Source organism: Zalophus californianus, chromosome 4 (assembly GCF_009762305.2).
Source record: "Zalophus californianus isolate mZalCal1 chromosome 4, mZalCal1.pri.v2, whole genome shotgun sequence".
Classification (NCBI taxonomy): Eukaryota; Metazoa; Chordata; class Mammalia; order Carnivora; family Otariidae; genus Zalophus; species Zalophus californianus.
Genome location: NC_045598.1, coordinates 8,722,952 through 8,740,788, shown reverse-complemented (window position 1 = coordinate 8,740,788; position 17,837 = coordinate 8,722,952). Strand labels below are relative to the sequence as shown.

The 17,837-nt window shown below is 57.3% G+C and overlaps 3 protein-coding genes across 10 annotated transcripts in view; 1 reads left to right on the top strand and 2 right to left on the bottom strand.

Annotated features, from left to right (window-relative positions):
- CLCN6 (chloride voltage-gated channel 6) overlaps positions 1 to 1,607 on the bottom strand; it is a 30,433-nt gene extending 28,826 nt beyond the window's left edge. For all 3 annotated transcript variants that reach the window (XR_003515383.2, XM_027568319.2, XM_027568310.2), the window contains exons 1-2: positions 1,340 to 1,607; positions 486 to 545 (exon numbers count right to left, since the gene is read on the bottom strand). Coding sequence is in view for 2 of the 3 variants with exons in the window: in XM_027568319.2 (XP_027424120.1) it covers positions 486 to 545; positions 1,340 to 1,426 (147 nt within the window). In the remaining variant the exon portion in view is untranslated. The remainder of the gene's footprint in view (positions 1 to 485; positions 546 to 1,339) is intronic.
- Positions 1,608 to 1,706: 99 nt separating this feature from the next.
- Positions 1,707 to 16,044, top strand: MTHFR (methylenetetrahydrofolate reductase). Of its 6 annotated transcripts, none has more exons than XM_027614153.2 (12): positions 1,707 to 1,812; positions 4,229 to 4,474; positions 6,219 to 6,517; positions 7,285 to 7,395; positions 9,853 to 10,046; positions 10,759 to 11,009; positions 11,303 to 11,437; positions 11,647 to 11,827; positions 12,105 to 12,287; positions 13,119 to 13,220; positions 14,134 to 14,253; positions 14,560 to 16,043. In XM_027614153.2, the coding sequence occupies exons 2-12, from the start codon at positions 4,242 to 4,244 to the stop codon at positions 14,800 to 14,802; spliced, it is 2,052 nt and encodes a 683-aa protein (XP_027469954.1). In that variant the 5' UTR covers positions 1,707 to 1,812; positions 4,229 to 4,241; the 3' UTR covers positions 14,803 to 16,043. The 6 variants fall into 6 exon arrangements, with proteins under 6 accessions (XP_027469954.1, XP_027469972.1, XP_027469937.1 ...); XM_027614171.2 differs by having other exon boundaries at positions 1,792 to 1,812; positions 4,232 to 4,474; XM_027614136.2 differs by lacking the exon at positions 1,707 to 1,812 and adding an exon at positions 1,927 to 3,960 and having other exon boundaries at positions 4,232 to 4,474; positions 14,560 to 16,044.
- The window catches only part of C4H1orf167 (chromosome 4 C1orf167 homolog), a 19,463-nt gene continuing 17,655 nt past the window's right edge, over positions 16,030 to 17,837 (bottom strand). Inside the window, 6 exon segments of the mRNA XM_027614184.2 lie at positions 16,030 to 16,189; positions 16,191 to 16,261; positions 16,741 to 16,851; positions 17,149 to 17,284; positions 17,503 to 17,662; positions 17,748 to 17,835. Coding sequence (XP_027469985.2) covers positions 16,060 to 16,189; positions 16,191 to 16,261; positions 16,741 to 16,851; positions 17,149 to 17,284; positions 17,503 to 17,662; positions 17,748 to 17,835 — 696 coding nt within the window. The 3' untranslated portion in view covers positions 16,030 to 16,059.

Sequence of the window (17,837 nt, the reverse complement as noted above, 5' to 3'; positions counted from 1 at the left end):
TCCAGCAGCACTAGCCTTACTAAACACACACACACACTCTTAGCATCCCATACGTGAACCAGAACTACAATCAAGAGCACTTCAGAGGAAGCTGCTTGGGCAGGAAACAATCATCTGAAAAATAAGTTCTCTAACAAGAGAAGGCAGGTCTCCTGTCCCAGCCCGTTATGAGCACACACTGCAGTGGCTTTCACTCTGGGTCTCTAGCTGTAAAAGCAAATAGTTTAATGGCAAACATGCCCTATCTAGGTTAAGGTGCCACAGATCTATGAACGCAGAGAGACACATCAGACCCTGTTTTGGGGTCATGGTGAGAAAAGGGCTTGTTAAACAGTCCCTTTCAGAGAGGGAAATTACCTCTTACTCATTCACTCCCTGGGAGAGACAGTCGAAGAGCATCTCTCCTCAGAATCCTAACGCTTCTGTCTGAAGTGCCCAGCTCACTCACTGCTCTTGTTATCCCAGGCAGCAACTAAGAATCTCACCTCATAGTCTTTCCTTGGAAGGATCTCCTCCTCCTCCTCCTGCGTTTCTCCAAGGATGGTCTAGAAAAATGGATCCACAAAATGGTTAAAAGGTTAAATACTTAAATGGTTAAAAGTAGAAAGAGAGTATCTATTGAAATTTGTTGCTAATTTCCAAATCATCTGGAACTATTATCAAATGGGAACAAGATCTCAAAAAAAAAATTGGGGGGATGGGGGTGATGTCGGTGGCTATCTATAGTCACACAGCTGAGCTCTTCGTTTCTACTGATACGTTCTCCAAATAACCACTCTTGTCTTCAGGACACCTCAAAGATCTCCCATGCCAGATAAAGGAGAAAAAAAATTCAGGTTCCATCGGACAATGTACTGAATCTGAAAACAGAAGGGAGGGACCTGTCAACTCTGGGACACAGCAACTCAAGTTTTCCCAGGGTCCTTTGCAGAGGGAAGCTGGATTATCAATGACCCAGAAAAGGTGAGGGATACAGTGAGAAAGGGCTGGAGAAACTAAACTAGCTGCTTTGATAAGCACAAGGTCCAGTGAAGGGGCTCACTCTGAAAACGCTCGTTTCATTCAAAACTCCTTTCACATGGAAATATAAGAAAACATGGACGGGATTAACTGCAGCGGGCCTGGATTCTCCCTCAGATCCCAGGGAGGGGTTATGAAAAAAGACCCCAGACTTGGGCACGGGAAGCGCGGCAGGTGCTTGGAGAGCCTAGGATGCGGTGCCCGGGCCCCACCCGCTGCCACCTGAGGCCCCAGCTCGGCCTGGCCCCACCCCCGGCAACGCCTCTCGCCGTCCCTTGGCAACTGCCCTCTCCCCAGCTGGGCTCCTGCCGCTCCTTACCAACTCCTCCGGGGTGCGGGTCTCACGCTCACCGCAGCAGCAGCACCACCTGCAGCAGCAGCACAGGGACCCCCTACACCCCGCCATCTCCCTCCTTTACTGCCACTCTGGAACCCTCCGCCAACCCCCTCCCACCCAGAATCCGCGCCTCACGTGACTGGCCCCGACAGCGTCACGTGGTCCTCTCGAACTAGGGACGGAGACAGGGAGTGGCTGCAGACGGGTGGGGCGAGGGCCCGCGTCACATGACGGTGGAGGGACCGCTTCCAACGAGACCTCTGGGCGCGGCCATGTTGGGGACGGAGCTTCCGGTCGCCCGCCCGGATGGTTTCCGCCCTCTCGTCCCGCCTCCCTCAGCAACCTGACACCTGCGCCGCGCCCCGCCCCCGCGCGCCCCGCCTCCCGCACGCGCCCACGCACTGGTCAAGCAGCTGCTGCGGGCCCGCGCGCTCTGAGTCACCCGCGACGGCAGGGTGAGTGGAGGCGGGGTGTGGGGTCGCCAGGGAGGGATATCCGGGAAGTGGAGACCACCCACCCGGGGGCGGAGAGCGAGGGAGGGCGGCCCGCCCCTCGAGGTGGTTGGGCTTCTGCCCCTCCGCGCGAGCCCTCCGGGGGGGCCGGTGCAACCTCCGGTGGCTGCGACCCCCAGGGACCTCCGGCCCTGAAGGGAAAACTCACTTTCAGCCCCCGGCCTGGACGGAGGGGACACCGGGGCAGGAGGCGGCCCTGAGGCGGGGGTGGAGACCCAGCCCCTTGGGACCGGGTCTGGGCCCGCGTCCCCGCCCCCACCTTGACCCAGTGACCCGGTGACTCGATTCGTGGTCTTTGAGCCGGCTGTCGAGCCGGGTGCCGGAGGGGTCTTTCCGGCTCCGGCCTTTTAGACCTGCCTCCCAGCTGTAGCACCTGTAGGCGGCTGGCGCAGTCTCCGGCGCCAGTGCAGCCGGCTGCGCCCAGGTGGGCGGGTGGGTTTCGTTTTCGTGCCACGGTGCTTGGCACAGATTAAGCAAGCGGTCAGGAGATGGCAGAGGGTTAGTTTGAGAACACGGTGGCAGCGCTTGACCCGTTGGCGCTCACTGAGTGCTGGTTGTGAGGACTGCGCCGGGCATGGGGGATGCCACAGGCAGGATACTGGGCCCTGGTCTCAGGGAACTGGGGGGTTGGAGAGGAGCCAGAACTGTGAATCCACAATTACAACCCAATGTGAGAGTCCATCTTGAGATGGGTAAGAAGGGATGCGAGAAAGGAGGTTGAAGAAAGGCACGTATTTGGCACTTACTAGGAATGCAGTTAAGTCTTTTTTAAGTAAAACGGAAGAGCAGGTAGTTCTGCTTCCTCCCCTTCCCTCGGTTTTGTTCCAGCAATCAATGAGCCACTCTCTTGAATTCGGGAGAAGGGTCAGCCAGGCTGGTCTTGATATTCTTCCTCTCCTTACTCCTGATGGCCATCCCTGCTGAGGAGCTGGAGTTTTAGGTCAGGCTCAAAATGGGCATCCCAAGGAAGAAAAATCGTTGGTACAAGTGTTTTTTGTTGTTGTTGTTGTTGTTTTTTACTTTGGCCTTGACTCCTTGACTTTGGACCTACGAGCTTGTGTTGTGTGCGTTTCAGGGGAGAGGAGTAGTGGAGTTCATCAATTTCTCAAGAGTCTAGGACCCCAAAATAGTTAACCCCGGTTTAGCTGTGGCTGTTCCCTGAAAGGAATGAACTTGGCCTGGTTGTTCCTCTGATGCCCCATGACACCACACATTGGATTTTCACTACTAAAAATGGGTGTTTGCACATTGCTGTGTAAGAGTTGTGTTCTGTCTTGTTTTTAAGTATTTGTCTTGTTTTCTCCACCGAACTGGCCAGTGACGCCGTGCCCTCTGCTGGCCTGCCTGTGGTTGCCATGGCTCAGGGCTTCGTATGTGGTGGCTGTGCAGTCACTATAATTAACTAACTGGCTTGGGTGCTGGGTGTAAGGAGAACAGCCTGGAATGCAGGCACAGATGGGACAGCTTTTGTTCCGAGTAGGACACAAATTCATGCCCTTAATTGAATTTGGGTCCGGTTACTTGTGGAATCCAGCCAAATGTCAAGTTCTAACCCATGACAGGGTCTTTTTGGAGTAGCACGAACTCAGGAGAAACCTGGCTGCTCTGTCATGCCCACACTCTTTCCATCCTGCATGCAGACAGACTGTTTCAAGTAACAGGAGATGTTCCAGGCAGGGCCAGGCTGAGCTCTGCCTTCTTTGGAGAGTAATCCAGTGACCCTGAACGTCTGTTGGTCTCCTATCCACCAACCCCTGCAGTCTCCAATCAACATCCCCCTCCTTCAATCCGGCTTCTGCAACTAGAGCCTCAGCCCTCCCTCTTGCCTGGAAGCCTTGCCCCCGCCCCCTTGCGCAGGGCCCCAGCTAGTCTAGCTCTGGGCTCTTGCCTTGTCACAGCTTCCTCTGCCCAGAGGAACACACTCGCTGGGAAAGTTTCCTCTTATTTCTTCCCCACCCACTCTGGGTCCCAGCTAGCAGAGATGGACCATCCAACACCCAAGGTTCTCCCAGCCAGACCCCGTGGCCCCTCCCTAGGAATGTGGGCTTTGGAGACCGGCAGGGTGAGGTTCTCAGTGCCACCCTCCATCAGGTAGCTGTCACCGAGGATCCCTGGGCTGGAGGAGCATGTTTCTGTGCCGGGTGGGGCTGGTTTATTTGGAGCCAGGGGCTGTGGAGGGCGTAGACAGTCACAGCTGTGGTATGCGGAGTCACTGGGTGGGGGCATTGTCACCCTTACCCTCCCTGGCCTTCTTCCTGCTGGAAATGCCGCATCTCCCTTGACCCTGCCACTCTGGGACTTGGCTGCCTACCCTCTGATGCTCCTGCCCGCCCCCCCCCCCCCCCCCCCCCCCGTGCAGCAGGAACCCGGCCATGGTGAACGAACCCAGAGGGGATGGCGGCCCCCCTCCCCGCTCAGAGGGCAGCAGCAGCGGCAGCGAGAGCTCCAAGGAGAGTTCGAGATGTTCCACGCCCGGGCTGGACCCCGAGCGCCACGACAGACTCAGGGAGAAGATGAGGCGGAGGATGGAATCTGGTGACAAGTGGTTCTCCCTGGAATTCTTCCCTCCTCGGACGGCTGAGGGAGCTGTCAATCTCATCTCAAGGTGAGCTGATGTAGTTGGGGAGTGGGGTCGGAATGAGGGGGCCCCTGGGCGGGGGGAAGGCAAAGCCGCAGCCCTGCTGCCGGGCCACACTCTGACCCGGCAGGAAAAGGCAGCCAGAGGGGATGGAAAAGAGCAGGGTAGACCGCTGGAGCTGTAACTTCTCAGCTGTCAGCAGAAGTCCCTATAAGCATCTGGGATTTTTTTTTTTTAAAGATTTTATTTATTTGAGAGAGAGAGAGTGAGAGAGAGAGCATGAGCGGGAGGCAGGGAGAGGGACAGGGAGGCAGGGAGAGGGAGAAGCAGACTTTATGCAGGGCTCGATCCCAGGACCCCAGGATCATGACCTGAGCCAGAGGCAGACGCTTAACTGACTGAGCCACCCAGGCGCCCCACATCTGGAATTTTTAGACACATTCTTCAAGGAGTTAAAAAGGTTGATTCTCTGAGACCGCATTCTTTGGCAGAACTTGGGGCTGGTGCATGAATACAGTTTAGGAAGTCATAAAGCAGTGGCTTGGAGAACATTTCAGTGAGTTAGGAATTCAACTTAAATGCCTCTCAAAATCTAGAAATGCCAAAAGAATTAACGTTAGTGCCTTATGAATTGCGGTTCTTTTTTTTTTTTAAAGTTTATGCATTTTACCATCTGCGTTTTTCATGTGTTGCTCTGAAAGTTTTGAAGTTTAAAGGCACAAGGATGTTTATTTTATTTTTTTTTGAAGATTTTATTTATTTGACAGAGAGGGAGCACAAGCAAGGGGAGCAGTTGAGGGAGAGGGAGGAGCAGGCTCCCCATTGAACAGGGAGCCCCATGCGGGGCTCGATCGCAGCACCCTGGGACCTGAGCCGAAGGCAGATGCCCAACTGACTGAGCCACCCAGGCGCCCCAGCACAAGGGTGTTTAATACCATGTTACAGCCGTGATACCATGGTCAGACAGGCGTGTGTGCACACCTGTGGCTCTTGAGTCTCGTTCGGGAATCGTGGCTGTGTTCTAGAAGCCTGCTGGCTGGCACCACAGTGGGGGGAGGGGTGTAGCATGAAAGAAACTTGTGTCTGCTGACCCTTTCTTTCCTCTTCCTGGAGTGAGCCTCTGCTTGCCACTCTGAGAGTTCCCTGTACCTTTGTCGAAATGTCTTAACTCACCCGAGATGATACATATGCAAGCACTTTGAAAAGGCTGCAGGGCTGCCCTCTCACAAAACGGTTGCGTTGTTGATATCACTTATCTCTGCAATAATAATCATCATCGGGGTGCCTGGGGGGGCTCAGTCTGTTAAGTGTCTGACATCGGCCCAGGTCATGATCTCAGGTCACGCTCAGTGGGGAGTCTGCTTCTCCCTCTCCCTCTGCTCCTCCACCCCCCTTCATTCTCTCTCTCTCTCTCTCTCTCTTTCTCTCTCTCTCGAATAAAATCCTTAAAAAAAAAAATCATTATCATAACAGGAGCTCACATTGAGCGTTCAGTGTATGGAGCCATCTATCGTAATATTTTCATAGTGTTGTTATCATGAAGTAGGTAGTGTTCTCTGGCGGGTTTTTAAAATGAGAAAACCGAGGCTCAGACAGATTAAGTAAGTTTCCCAAGGTCACACAGCTAATAAGTAGCAGAGCCCAGATATGAATATAGATCGTCTGGTTACGGCCTGCCTGTGATGTCTCCCTACCTCCCAGAGCCCGTGGGAAGGTGGTGAGGGGCGGTGTGCTCTCAGGAGCCCCTCTTCAGAAAGCAATTTACCTACAGGTTTGATCGGATGGGGGCAGGTGGCCCCCTCTTCATAGATGTGACCTGGCACCCAGCAGGGGACCCTGGCTCAGACAAGGAGACCTCTTCCATGATGATTGCCAGCACCGCCGTGAACTACTGTGGCCTTGAGACCATCCTGCACATGACCTGCTGCTGTCAGAGCCAGGAACAGATCACAGGCTACCTGCACAAGGCCAAGCGGCTGGGACTGAAGAACATCTTGGCGTTGAGGGGAGGTGTGGAGGCAGCCCTCTACTCTCTGGGATCTTGCTTCCTCGAAGGCCTCTTCTGTCCCTGTAACGGTCCTTTATGTTTCTCCGGGCCCCGCACTAGGCACGCTCAGCGTGCCCTCCCGGCCAGTAGGGTCAGGAGGCGTGGTGGGTAGTGAGCGCTGTCGGTACCGCACAGATGGAGCCACTTCTTGACCTCTTGACCTCAGCGTAGGAGTTCAGTCAGGAATGCAGCCTTGCCTGATAACCCTCTGCTCTGGCTACTTACAGCTTCATCGATTGCTGGCCATGCCCAGCTCCGGGCCCAATCAAAGAGCGTGGTTCTGGCATTGATCCCAGGGGTGAGACAGCTCCTCATGCCTCTGGCACCTGTTGTCATCACGCCCCCGAGTGTGGGAAGGGGGACGGGATGGGTGGGATTCTGTGGCCTCGCGCTCCCCGCAAGGACTCGCTTGAGTTGAGTAGAAAATTCTCCCGGGAGGCAAGGGATCCGAGAGGGTGGGAGAGTGAGCAGTGGGGTTGGGTGAGGGTGCCTGAGCACCCCCAGATCTGGGTAGGGAAGGGGTCTCAGATGCTCCAGGCTAACCCCAGAGCAGCAGCTGTCCCCTGCTTAGCGTGGCCAGCACACTGCCCGCGGAGTCGGGGCTTGGTATGTGCTCGACAGGGTGGCTGCTGTCTTCCCGGCCGCCATTTGCCAAGTGCCACGCTGGGAGGAGCAGACACACACTTGGAGAGGAGCCCACTGCCCCGGGTGTGGGGTAGGAAGAAGGAACACAAAGGCCGTCTGGAGTGTGGGTGAGACCCAGTGACCGTGGCCTCTGTCACCCTTGCAGACCCCGTGGGTGACCAGTGGGAAGAGGAGGAGGGAGGCTTCAGCTATGCTGCGGACTTGGTGAGGCACATCCGAAGTGAGTTCGGGGACTACTTTGACATCTGTGTGGCAGGTGAGTGGCTGGGCCTTCTCGGGGGACAGGGAAGGGAAGGCGTGACACGCCCCGAGAGGCACAGAAGGCCCGCTGGCATTCAGTTCGGGACCCGGTGACCCAGGGCGCCACGGGCCTGCGCCTGTGCCAGGGGCAGGCGGCTCAGAGACGCATCACACAATGCCCTTGCTCTCATTCTGTCATCCGCCCCTGCCAGGCTGCCGCCAGCCCTTAAGTTTTTATCCCTCTGCCTTTCTGTGCTCTTAGCTTGCTTCCCAGCCCTATTCTTCTTAAAACAAAAAAAGGATGTTTGTTAAGACTGGGGGTGGGAGGCCAGGGGATTTCAGAACCCCTGTCGGAAAATGGTACTTGACCTCATGAGGCCCTGGACCCAGAAGCAGTGAGACACTAAGGCCTCCCTCCTGTCTGGAGCCACAGAGTTCCCCCCGCATCTCTGCCTCCCACTGCACACGTGCTCCACGCTTCCAGTATTCCTGATATGTACACTTTTGCACACACATGACCAGCCGCCTGCTCCTGAGTGACATGGCCACTTCCAATCAATAGTCCAGACGGACTGACAGGTATGAGTCAGTCCAAATTCTCAGAAGAGAGCATTGGATTGGCTCAGCTCCAGTTCCATGGGCTACAGCCAAGAGGCAAGGTTCACCTGCTCGAAATGGATGAAGTGGCCTTCCCTTTTACCCCCACTCGCTGGGATTGGGCCTCAGCTTCTTGAGCCGGGGCTTGGGTATGGTGAGGCAGCATGTGCCAGGGATGCAAGAAGTCCAGGGATTAACTTGACACACCATCTCGGCATGACAGTTTTTCTCAAAATTTTCTTGGGGAGAATCCTATCATTTTTACACTAATTTTTATATTAAAACAAACACGGCTACGCTCTGGAGTAGCATATCAAAGTGACGTGAATTTTAAAATCTAACCCATGTGGCCTCAAGGAAGTTAGTTGTTGCCGGTGGCTTTGAACTTAGTCCCAGGCCCCCACGTGCATATCCACTCTTCACAGCCAACGGGGGCATTTAGGTGAGTCTGGGAGGCCCTGATGAGTTAGGAACATAGTGAGCATTTCCCCCCGTTCAAGCATTCACTGCTTACACGGGCCACCATTTGGTCAGTAAATTGGGGAACGTGCACGCGTGCAGTAGGCATTAGGTGGTTGTGCACGGAGACTGGCTAAGCTGTGAGCTTGTAGGTGCTGAGGGCTCTGGGGTTTTGCCTGTCATAAAGTGGATGAGCAGGACGATTGGGGTTGAGAAACACGTTGGCTGTGACAGAAAACATAGTAAACGGGGCAAAATCTAAATGTAAGCAAATGCTACATGTGTTTGGTGATATTGAGGTTTTAGAGCTATAGTTTCAGCTATTAAAACCTCCTTGTTTTTGAAATTCCTGCTGGAAAAATAGCTTTGTTATTGAAAGTGAAATCGTGGTGCTCAGTCCTACCCCTTTGCCCCCTGAGACAAGAGTTTTTATATTCATTTTTGATGACTTGGGGTTTCTCAGAACAGAAGGGCCTTATCACAGCAAAGCAGCTTGGGTCCCCAGCAGCCCGTCTCAGCGTCCTGCCCCGGGCTTAGGCTCAGGAAGCTAGCGCTCTCCTATGGCTTCCTGAAGGCCTACAGTCGTCCTTTGCAAACACCAAACGTGGCTGCCTGCGAATTCAGTCGCTCGGGGAAGGAAGCAGTCATAGGGTTACTTACTCGAGCTAGTAAGGAGCGCACGTGACGTGTGGTCCTGCCTCCCAGGCAGTTCTGGAATCCCTCGGCCTCCCCGGCTCGAGGTCTCCAGGAGCTTGTTACTTGGTGGGGCCGCTCGTTCCCCCAGTGTTAGGCAGCTCTCTGGGACCGATCCTGGTTCTGTCGTCAGAAGCAACACAGACTAGGACTGGTAAGGAACTTGACAGTTTTCCCTGTGACAGACCTTTGGCCTTTTGGAAGTAGTTCCAGTGTTCTCTTCATTCTCCCCTTCAGGGGAAACATCCCCACTTTCTTCAGTTCTTCCCTGGGTAACATGGTTTCTAACGTCCACTCTCTTGGATCCCTGAGTAATTTCCATGTTAAGTTAAAAGTACGGGTTTGAATCCAGTGCCCAGACTCCAGCCCAGGAGCCCAGGTGCTGCCAGACCCGTGCTGAAGGCGACATTTTCTCTTTTCTGTGGCCATAGCGTGCCGGCCGGATTTGCCCGGCTGCTTGCCGTGGACCTGAGGCAGGATGGCATGGGAGTTTGGTGCCATCCCCCCAACTCTTGGGCAGGTGGCCCTAGGCCACCTCTCACCAAGGGTCATGTCCAGAGCGAGAAGCGCAGCCACTCACTGTCTTGGCCTGTCTGTGCTGCGGTATTGCAAGGGACAAGCCCAGAACCTCCGAGACAGAGAGCTCTCTGCTCCCAGCTTTCTGGTCTCTTCCTCACTCACCTTGAGCACGTGGGAGCCAGCCTACTGTCATCCCTGTCGGCAGGTTACCCCAAAGGCCACCCCGACGCAGGGAGCTTTGAGGCTGACCTGAAGTACTTGAAGGAGAAGGTATCCGCAGGAGCCGACTTCATCATCACCCAGCTTTTCTTTGAGGCTGACACATTCTTCCACTTTGTTAAGGCTTGCAGCGAGATAGGCGTTACCTGCCCCATCCTCCCCGGAATCTTTCCTATTCAGGTGAGGGTCCCAGGAGGGCCGTGGACTCCCTCCATCCGCCCCCTAGCACAGGCCAGGGCCCTGGGGTGAAATGCCAATCTCTGATGCTCAGTAGACTTCCCTTCAGGCAGATGTTCCAGTCCTTGCAACATGCCACCCCGCTTTGGTCACCTCTAATCCACCCCCCCTGCCTCCGAAACAGCAGTAGTGTCTGTTGGAGGGGCTGCCGATAAGTGTCTCTAAAAGGGATAATAACTCTCATTGTAAATCTTGGTAAAATCAATGCTTTCCAAACTTGACTGTCCTCAAAATCATTTGAAAAACTTTTTTGAAAGATAGATTTTCAGGTCCCCTGTGTGGAGGTTCTGATTTAATAGGTCTGAGGTGGGGCCTGGGAACTTGGATATTACTTACTAAATTTTACAGGTGGTGCTGATGGTCAGTGCAGCTTGGGAGCCACTGGCCTTGTGGCCCCCTGGGTTCTCAGTAAATACACGTAGGGGCGGAGGGCTAGCTTGGCCCGAGGGCGGGAGTGCTGTAGGCAGCTGCGGTACTGGGTGGAGGAAGCGGGACAAGGTGGGGTGCTCCTACGATCCGGACTGGCTTTCCTGAGTCACTCGGTGTCCCACTGCAGTTGGCCGGGAGGCCTGGTGGGGACGGAAAGGGCGGTAAGTATCTCAGGGGAGAGTCGGGCTGGGAGATGGCACCCCACAGCCCCTTGTGTCTCGTACAGGGCTACCACTCCCTTCGGCAGCTCGTGAAACTGTCCAAGCTGGAGGTACCGCAGCAGATCAAGGACGTGATTGAGCCAATCAAAGACAATGATGCTGCCATCCGAAACTATGGCATTGAGCAGGCCGTGAGCCTGTGCCAGGAACTTCTGACCAGTGGCTTGGTGCCAGGCCTCCACTTCTATACCCTCAACCGTGAGATGGCCACCACAGAGGTGCTGAAGCGTCTGGGCATGTGGATTGAGGACCCCAGGTGAAGCCACTGGCCCCGAATTTGGGTGTGGGAGGCACAGAGGAAAGTCAGATGGGCAGGAAAGTCAGAGAGAGGTCACAGAATGAGCATGCCCTAGCAGTGCTAGCCACCACGGCGGTACAGAGGGATGTCTGCCATGGCCAGCCGTACACTTAGGGCTCTGTCTCAGTGGGAACTCCATGCACAGTCAGATCAGAGAGGTCAGGCTGAGTGGTGTCCCCACCTCCCCTCCCCTCGCCCTTCCTGCTTCCTCTAGCCAATCCCTTACTCATTCTGTCTCCATTCTCACCCAGGCGTCCCCTGCCCTGGGCTGTCAGTGCCCACCCCAAGCGCCGGGAGGAAGATGTACGTCCCATCTTCTGGGCCTCCAGACCAAAGAGTTACATCTACCGCACGCAGGAGTGGGATGAGTTCCCCAACGGCCGCTGGTGAGCCGCTGCAGGCAACCCACTGCAAGTGTATCCTGTTTCTTGGGAGGGAGGCAGAGGGAATTTGCCTGCTTATTGGCCTGCTTTTTGGGGAGTGGGGTGGGACAGGATTCACAGGAATGTCCCCTGGGCGGGTGGGTGCAACTGTCCCTCCGTCAGGAGCCCCAGGTCAGGAGTGTGCCTTGCCCTCTGGGCACCTCCTCTGCCAGGGGCAATTCCTCCTCTCCAGCCTTCGGGGAGCTGAAAGACTACTACCTCTTCTACCTGAAGAGTAAGTCCCCAAGGGAAGAGCTGCTGAAGATGTGGGGGGAGGAGCTGACCAGTGAAGAAAGTGTCTTTGAAGTCTTTGCCCGCTACCTCTCAGGAGAGCCCAACCAGCATGGTCACAAGGTGAGTAATGCTGGGGTGGGGTCCCTGGTCATATCCCCCGCCCTGTGTCCCTGTGGGCCACACCTCGGGGCTGTGACTCACACCGCCCCCGCCCCACTCAAGCCTCCCCTCTCTTTGTCTGAATGTGGCACCTCAGCAAAAGGGAGGGTGGGTTGGGAAGTCCCTACCTGGGGCGCCTAGAAGGGCTGACAGACGCGCCGGTGGAGCCCGCGAGAGGGCGGGAGCCCAGGGTGTCTGGTGTGATCGTGGCCCCAGCCCAGCTCACCCTCTCCCCCAGGTGACTTGCCTACCTTGGAATGACGAGCCCCTGGCTGCCGAGACCAGCCTGATGAAGGAGGAGCTGCTGCGAGTGAACCGGCAGGGCATCCTCACCATCAACTCTCAGCCCAACATCAACGGGAAACCATCCTCCGACCCCGTTGTGGGCTGGGGCCCCAGTGGGGGCTATGTCTTCCAGAAGGTGCGGCAGGGACATACAGGGCTGTTCCACCTTGGCCGGCCCCCAGAGGTTCCCCAGAGATGGGGACAGAGAAGCCTCCCTCCCCGGGGTCTGTTTATGGTGAGGGGCAGAGGATCAGAGTGGACGTTTTTAGGCAGACCTGGGTATGCAGGTTCCTTGACTGCTCTGAGCCTCAGCTGTCTCTTCTGTAAAATGGGGATAGATCTCATCATGTTCTGGGGCCAAAATGCTTGGCACGTGGGAAGAACATAGGAAGCATTCACTAAATGGAACTGTAATTGGTGTCCCGAGTTGACACCTTTCTCCCAGGGCTGCTCTAGTTAAAATGACATTCTAGAACTGTAGCCCGGGCACTCTGGAGTTTGAGAGACCTGGGTTTGAGTCCCAGCTCTGCTGTTTACCTTCAGCGCAGCCAGGTTGCTCAACTTCTCCGGACTTAGTGTCCTCATCTGTGAGATGGGGGTAATGGTGCTCCCCCTTCAGGCTCTGAACCCGGCCTCATCCCTGACAGGCAGTTGGCACTCGAGAAGCCCTCGGTGTCCGTGTTAGCCTCCAGTGAGTGGGGAGGCCGGGATGTGTCAGGCCTCGCTCCCGTGTCTCCGCTTACCAAACGGGGCCTCCCATCCGGCTTCTGAAGTGGCCTTCCATGGGGCCTTCCCTGGTTGGGAGAAGGGTGGCAGGTGCCCCTCAGACCTGTCCAGACCAAGAAATCCCACGTACCTGCTCCCCTCCCCCTTGCTTGCATTCGCCCGCTCTCAGGTCACGATTCGATCCACGTGGCCACACTAGCCCCAGTGTCTCAAGTCCTGCCACACGTGTCTGCTCTCACAGGCCTACTTGGAGTTCTTCACTTCCCGAGAGACGGTGGGGGCGCTTCTGCAGGTGCTGAAGAAGTATGAGCTCCGGGTTAATTACCACATCGTGGACGTCAAGGTAGGCCGGCTCCCGGGCTTTACGCTGCTCAGCAGGCCCAGGGTCCCGGGACTGAAGGCACTGTGTTTACCCCTCCCCTCGGTGAGCGCTGAGCACCTAGCCCGGGCCAGGCATGGTGGAAACGTATACCCAGAGCCAGGCCCCTGCCCTCAGCTCAGAGGGCCCCCGGTCTAGGGAGGGGCCCCGTCCATGGGTAATCACACATCTGGTTGCACATTTAACAGTAAGGTTCAGTATAGGATGCTGGGGACCTAGGAGAGGGATGTCTAATCTGAGAGGTCAGGGAAGGCTTGGAGGGGTCCTGTGCGGTTGGAATCTTTGAGGACAAAGGGAAGGCTTCACAGGGAGAGGGAGAAGGTTGTGCAAAGGCGTATTGTCTGCACGGCCTTCGGGGACTGCTCAGTGGGTTCAGAGCAAGGCTAGAAGTACTGACTGGCCTGCTGGGAATTTGGTTTTCCCCTGGAGGCGAGAGGGAGCCTTTCTGCGCAGCAATGGCTTGGCTCCATGTTTTGTCATAGACAGGTCACGGTGGACAGGGGTGTGGATAATGGGACCAGAGAGACTAGAATCAGAGCCCCGGTGGCAATCTGAGTAGCAAAGAGCGGCCTGGCTGGGCAGACACGGCAACAGGTCCGCAGATCCATAGAGTGACCCTGCAGGAGTCAGCAGGAGCCACCGGATGTGGGGGCTGTGATGTGGGGGATGTGGAGCTTGGAGCACAGGGGGGAGGAAGGAAGTACCCAGCCCCTGGCCTTCAAGGAGCTGCTGGGCTAGGAGGGGCTGGTGGAGGGGTTGGAGCAAAGCCTGCTCCACCCCTCACCCCCTCCCCTGTGAGTTCCCAGGCAAGAAAAGGACTGCAGTGTCTAGGCCCGGGTCTGCTCTGACCCCTCCCTCCCACCCATCTGCCCTCAAGGGTGAAAACATCACCAATGCCCCTGAGCTGCAGCCCAACGCAGTCACTTGGGGCATCTTCCCTGGGCGAGAGATCATCCAGCCTACAGTGGTCGATCCTGTCAGCTTCATGTTCTGGAAGGTGAGGGGCCCAGGAGCCCAGGAGCGGGTCTGCCCTGCGCACCCTGCAAACCGTAGGCAGGCGGTGCCATTGGGGCCACGCCTCCAGGGCTGGGGGGGGCGCGCTGCCTTCTGGGCTGTGCTCTGACTCTGACTCAGGGTGTTGATTTCTGGGCTGGGGGATGGGAGGCGACTTTGGCAGTGGGCCTTGTTCTATTTCTGGAAATGTCCTGTTGAGCAGCTTAGAAGCCCTGGGGGTGCTCAGCACGGAGCCCTGACCCAGGGGCAGCTCTGTTCACCTTGCCTGCCTGTGTGTGTGTGGGTGCAGGACGAAGCCTTCGCCCTGTGGATCGAGCAGTGGGGCAAGCTGTATGAGGAGGAGTCTCCGTCCCGCATGATCATCCAGTACATCCATGACAACTATTTCCTGGTCAACTTGGTGGACAATGAGTTCCCTCTGGACAACTGCCTGTGGCAGGTGGTGGAAGACACGTTTGAACTTCTCAGCAGGCCCACGCCGGAGCGGGGGGAAGAGGCTCTGGGATCCTGCACCGTCGTGTCCTTGCCTTGAGCCCGCTGGCGTCCTGCCTTCCTCCTCCCCAGTCCTGGTTTTCCTGGGGACCCCTCCTCTCTTTCGTTTCTCCCCAAGTCCCAGCTGCCACTCCTCATGTGGTGATGGCAGCTGGACTGGTGTGAGGCTTCCGGGCTCTGGCTGGACTGGAGCCAGCCCCGCGAGGGAGCCTGGTCTTCCTTGCTCGGCCTAGAGTCTGTGCTCTGTATGAGGAGCACCTCCCTCCGCAGAGGACCTGGTGGGTGGAACAGCATCCTCCCTGAGAAGAAGAGGGGGTGTTTGTTGCTGACTGAGCCCCTGAACCAGGGCAGTTCCTGGGACCTTGCACTTCGGACCTGCGGGGACAGCAAAGTGAACCCGGGTGGTAGGCACTTGCGGCACTGCCCAAGAGACCAGCCAAGCAGAGCCCCCTCCCCCCCCCCCCCCCCCCCGCTCATCTCAGAGGTGGTCCTGCTTGTGGCTGGAGGGGCAGACCCTTGCCCTGTCCACCTGCTTGGCAGGCCGCACGCCAGGCCTCCGGACAGGCCTTGGCCTGAAACCCGGTAAGGCAAGCATTTCTTGCCCTTGTCTGCCTGAGAGCCAGTTGGACTTTCACTTTTCTACTGTGCTGCTTTTCCGTATTCTGGTGGTTCAAGAGGGAAAGTGCCTCGTAGAGGTTAAAGGCATCTGAACCCTTGTACTTGGTGAAGCCCTTGGCCTGCCCTTTTTCCCGCCTGGCCATGGACGGATATCCTGCCTATTACTGTCAAGGGCAAAGCCGAGGCTCAACTGAGCAGGACTGATTTCTTCCTGGCTTAGTTTTTTAGATGGGACCTCTTAGTGCCAGCTACCTCCTCCCGTCTGCTCGGCCTGTTCCCGAAGCGGTCTGCCTGGCACCGCTCCCCAGGAGTCAGCCCTCGAGCCCCACTGCCAGTGGCCAGTGACTGCTAGATACCTAGAAGCCATTCCCTGTCCTGGTCCCGGTCCCTGTCAGCTGGTCCTCGCTGGCTCAGCAGGAGGAGAGTGGGGGTAGGTGCCCAAAGAGCAGCCTGATGGCAGAAGAGGTGGGCACAGTCACGGGTGTACCCTTTTGGCTTCCTTCTCAGGGTGGCTGACCGAGGCAGAGGGGCGGGCCTTAGGAGACGCTGAGCAAGAGAAGCAGCAAGGACTAAGGACCGTGTTTTATTGTCCTTCAGAGCTCAGAGAACTGGCCCCTCTGTGACCAGGCTGCACTCCCCTGATGGGTGAAGCATGGTTCCTTCCTTAGGGAGGCTGGGCTCAGTGTTGTTTTTCTTTCCATGGGAACAAGTCACAGCTGCGGCTGGGTCCCCTGCTCCGCCTCAAGTCTACCACACGGGCTCGAGCAGCTTCCAGCCTGCTCCCAGGGTTCCTGATGCCCACCTGGCTCAGGTATCAAGCTGCTGGTGGCTCCTCTCTTCCGGCCCCTGGCTGCCAGGTGCTGGCGCCACTTCTCAAAGGCCTGGAATTGGGGAGGAGGAAGGAAAGGCTATTTGGCTCCCTCCTGGGTCTGCTGTATGTGCTAGGCTAACACCTGTGCCCTGTTCCTTCTCTCCCCAGAGGGAATAGGAGACGCCACCACCCCCCGCTCCACCCCAGCCAGGCCAGCCCGCCAGCCAGCTCTGCCCCAGGCCTAATGCACAGGCTCAGAACAGATCTGACTTACGGTCTGGGAACCTATGCTCAGAGTGGGGCGGATAAGGGAGGGGGCACTTAGGGACCCATACCCAACATGGGCTAGTGTGAGTGGCAGCCATGCTGTGGCCAAGCCTCGTTCCTACACCAAGTGGCTGGGTAGGACTGGCCGAGCGCATGATCGCCAGCTAAATCGGGACCCAAGCTGTGTCTTCTCTAATGGAACTGACTCTGCCCCTGAAAATGGAGGGGCCCCAGCTCCGAAGAGCTGCTGGGAGGTGGGGGCCACCCCCCCCCCCCCGGTACCTGGGAAAGGACCCGGCCACCTTCTTGCTGCTGTAATCGCTGAGCCACCCATAGCCGCAGGGCCCGCTGCCGCCACACACGCCAGGCCCACTTCAGGTGCCACTGCCTCAGCTGTGGGGGTGGGAAGTGAGAGGCCCCCGGCCAGGCCGCTGCTGCCCCCCAGCCCCTCTGCCGTGTCTTCCCTCTACGGCTTTGCAGCACCAGGAGGAAGGGGCTGTGACGGCGCGGGCGGGGGGTGTCCCTTAAGGTGCGTTAATGCAGATCCTTGCACCTGACCCCAAGCTTTCAGACTTGATCCATACAGAGACCAAGATGTTTTGAGAAATGTCATTTCTAGCGGTTAGGGTCGGGGACGAGGTGAGCTGCGAGATCAGCTTGAGGCTGGGGGGGGGGGGTGCCCGCACTCACCAGCGTCCGTGCCAGCTGCTTGGCGCCCTGAGCATCTACCCAGTGCTGCCCCGGTGCGGCCAGCTGCCTGGCCCGCTGGGGGCCCCGCAGCCGGCAAATTGGTGCCTCACAGTGCCAGCGCTGCAGGTACTTCCTCCTGGTCGGGAGAGGCCCTGGCGTGCACCCCGGTAGCCAAGAGCATCAGGAGCCCCTCATGACCGGGAAGAAGGGCAGAGCCACGGACCCCCCCGGATCCTCCAGGAACGAGCACTGGCTCGAGAGGGTCCGGCCCCTGCCCCGGCTCAACCCGGCCCCCAGATCCTGCCCCCGAGCCCCGCCCACCCCACTCACTCCCGCAGGTGCAGCTGCTCTTACCCCAGCTGTCTAGCGGCCTTGCTTTGACTTTTGAGGGCTCCGGCCTCAGAGCTGCCGTCCCCACCTGGTCTTGTAGGGGGCCAGCCTTGAGTCTGGCCGGCGCATCCAGGCCGTTGCCACTGGCGCTGGAAGGCACCGCAGAGAGGGGGCTCTTTGCTGCCTGGGAGAAGAGGTTAACAAAATCTGTACATAAAAAGCATTTCCAGGCTTGTGAGATGTCTGGCCCCAGGGGCAGGTCTCCTTACTCTGAGCCCAGGACATTTCTGTCTGCTTCCTATGTCCGCGGTGGCAGTGGTGCTGGCTTGGGCTGGGCAGTGTCCCGAAGCCGTGGGTCT

Excerpts from the sequence above, each read along its gene's own strand:
- MTHFR (XM_027614125.2), top strand. The coding sequence starts at position 3,851 with ATGGACCATCCAACACCCAAGGTTCTCCCAGCCAGACCCCGTGGCCCC. Across the intron at positions 10,047-10,758 it reads CCGGAATCTTTCCTATTCAG|GGCTACCACTCCCTTCGGCA; the intron begins GTGAGGGTCCCA and ends TGTCTCGTACAG. Across the intron at positions 11,438-11,646 it reads GAGTTCCCCAACGGCCGCTG|GGGCAATTCCTCCTCTCCAG; the intron begins GTGAGCCGCTGC and ends CTCCTCTGCCAG.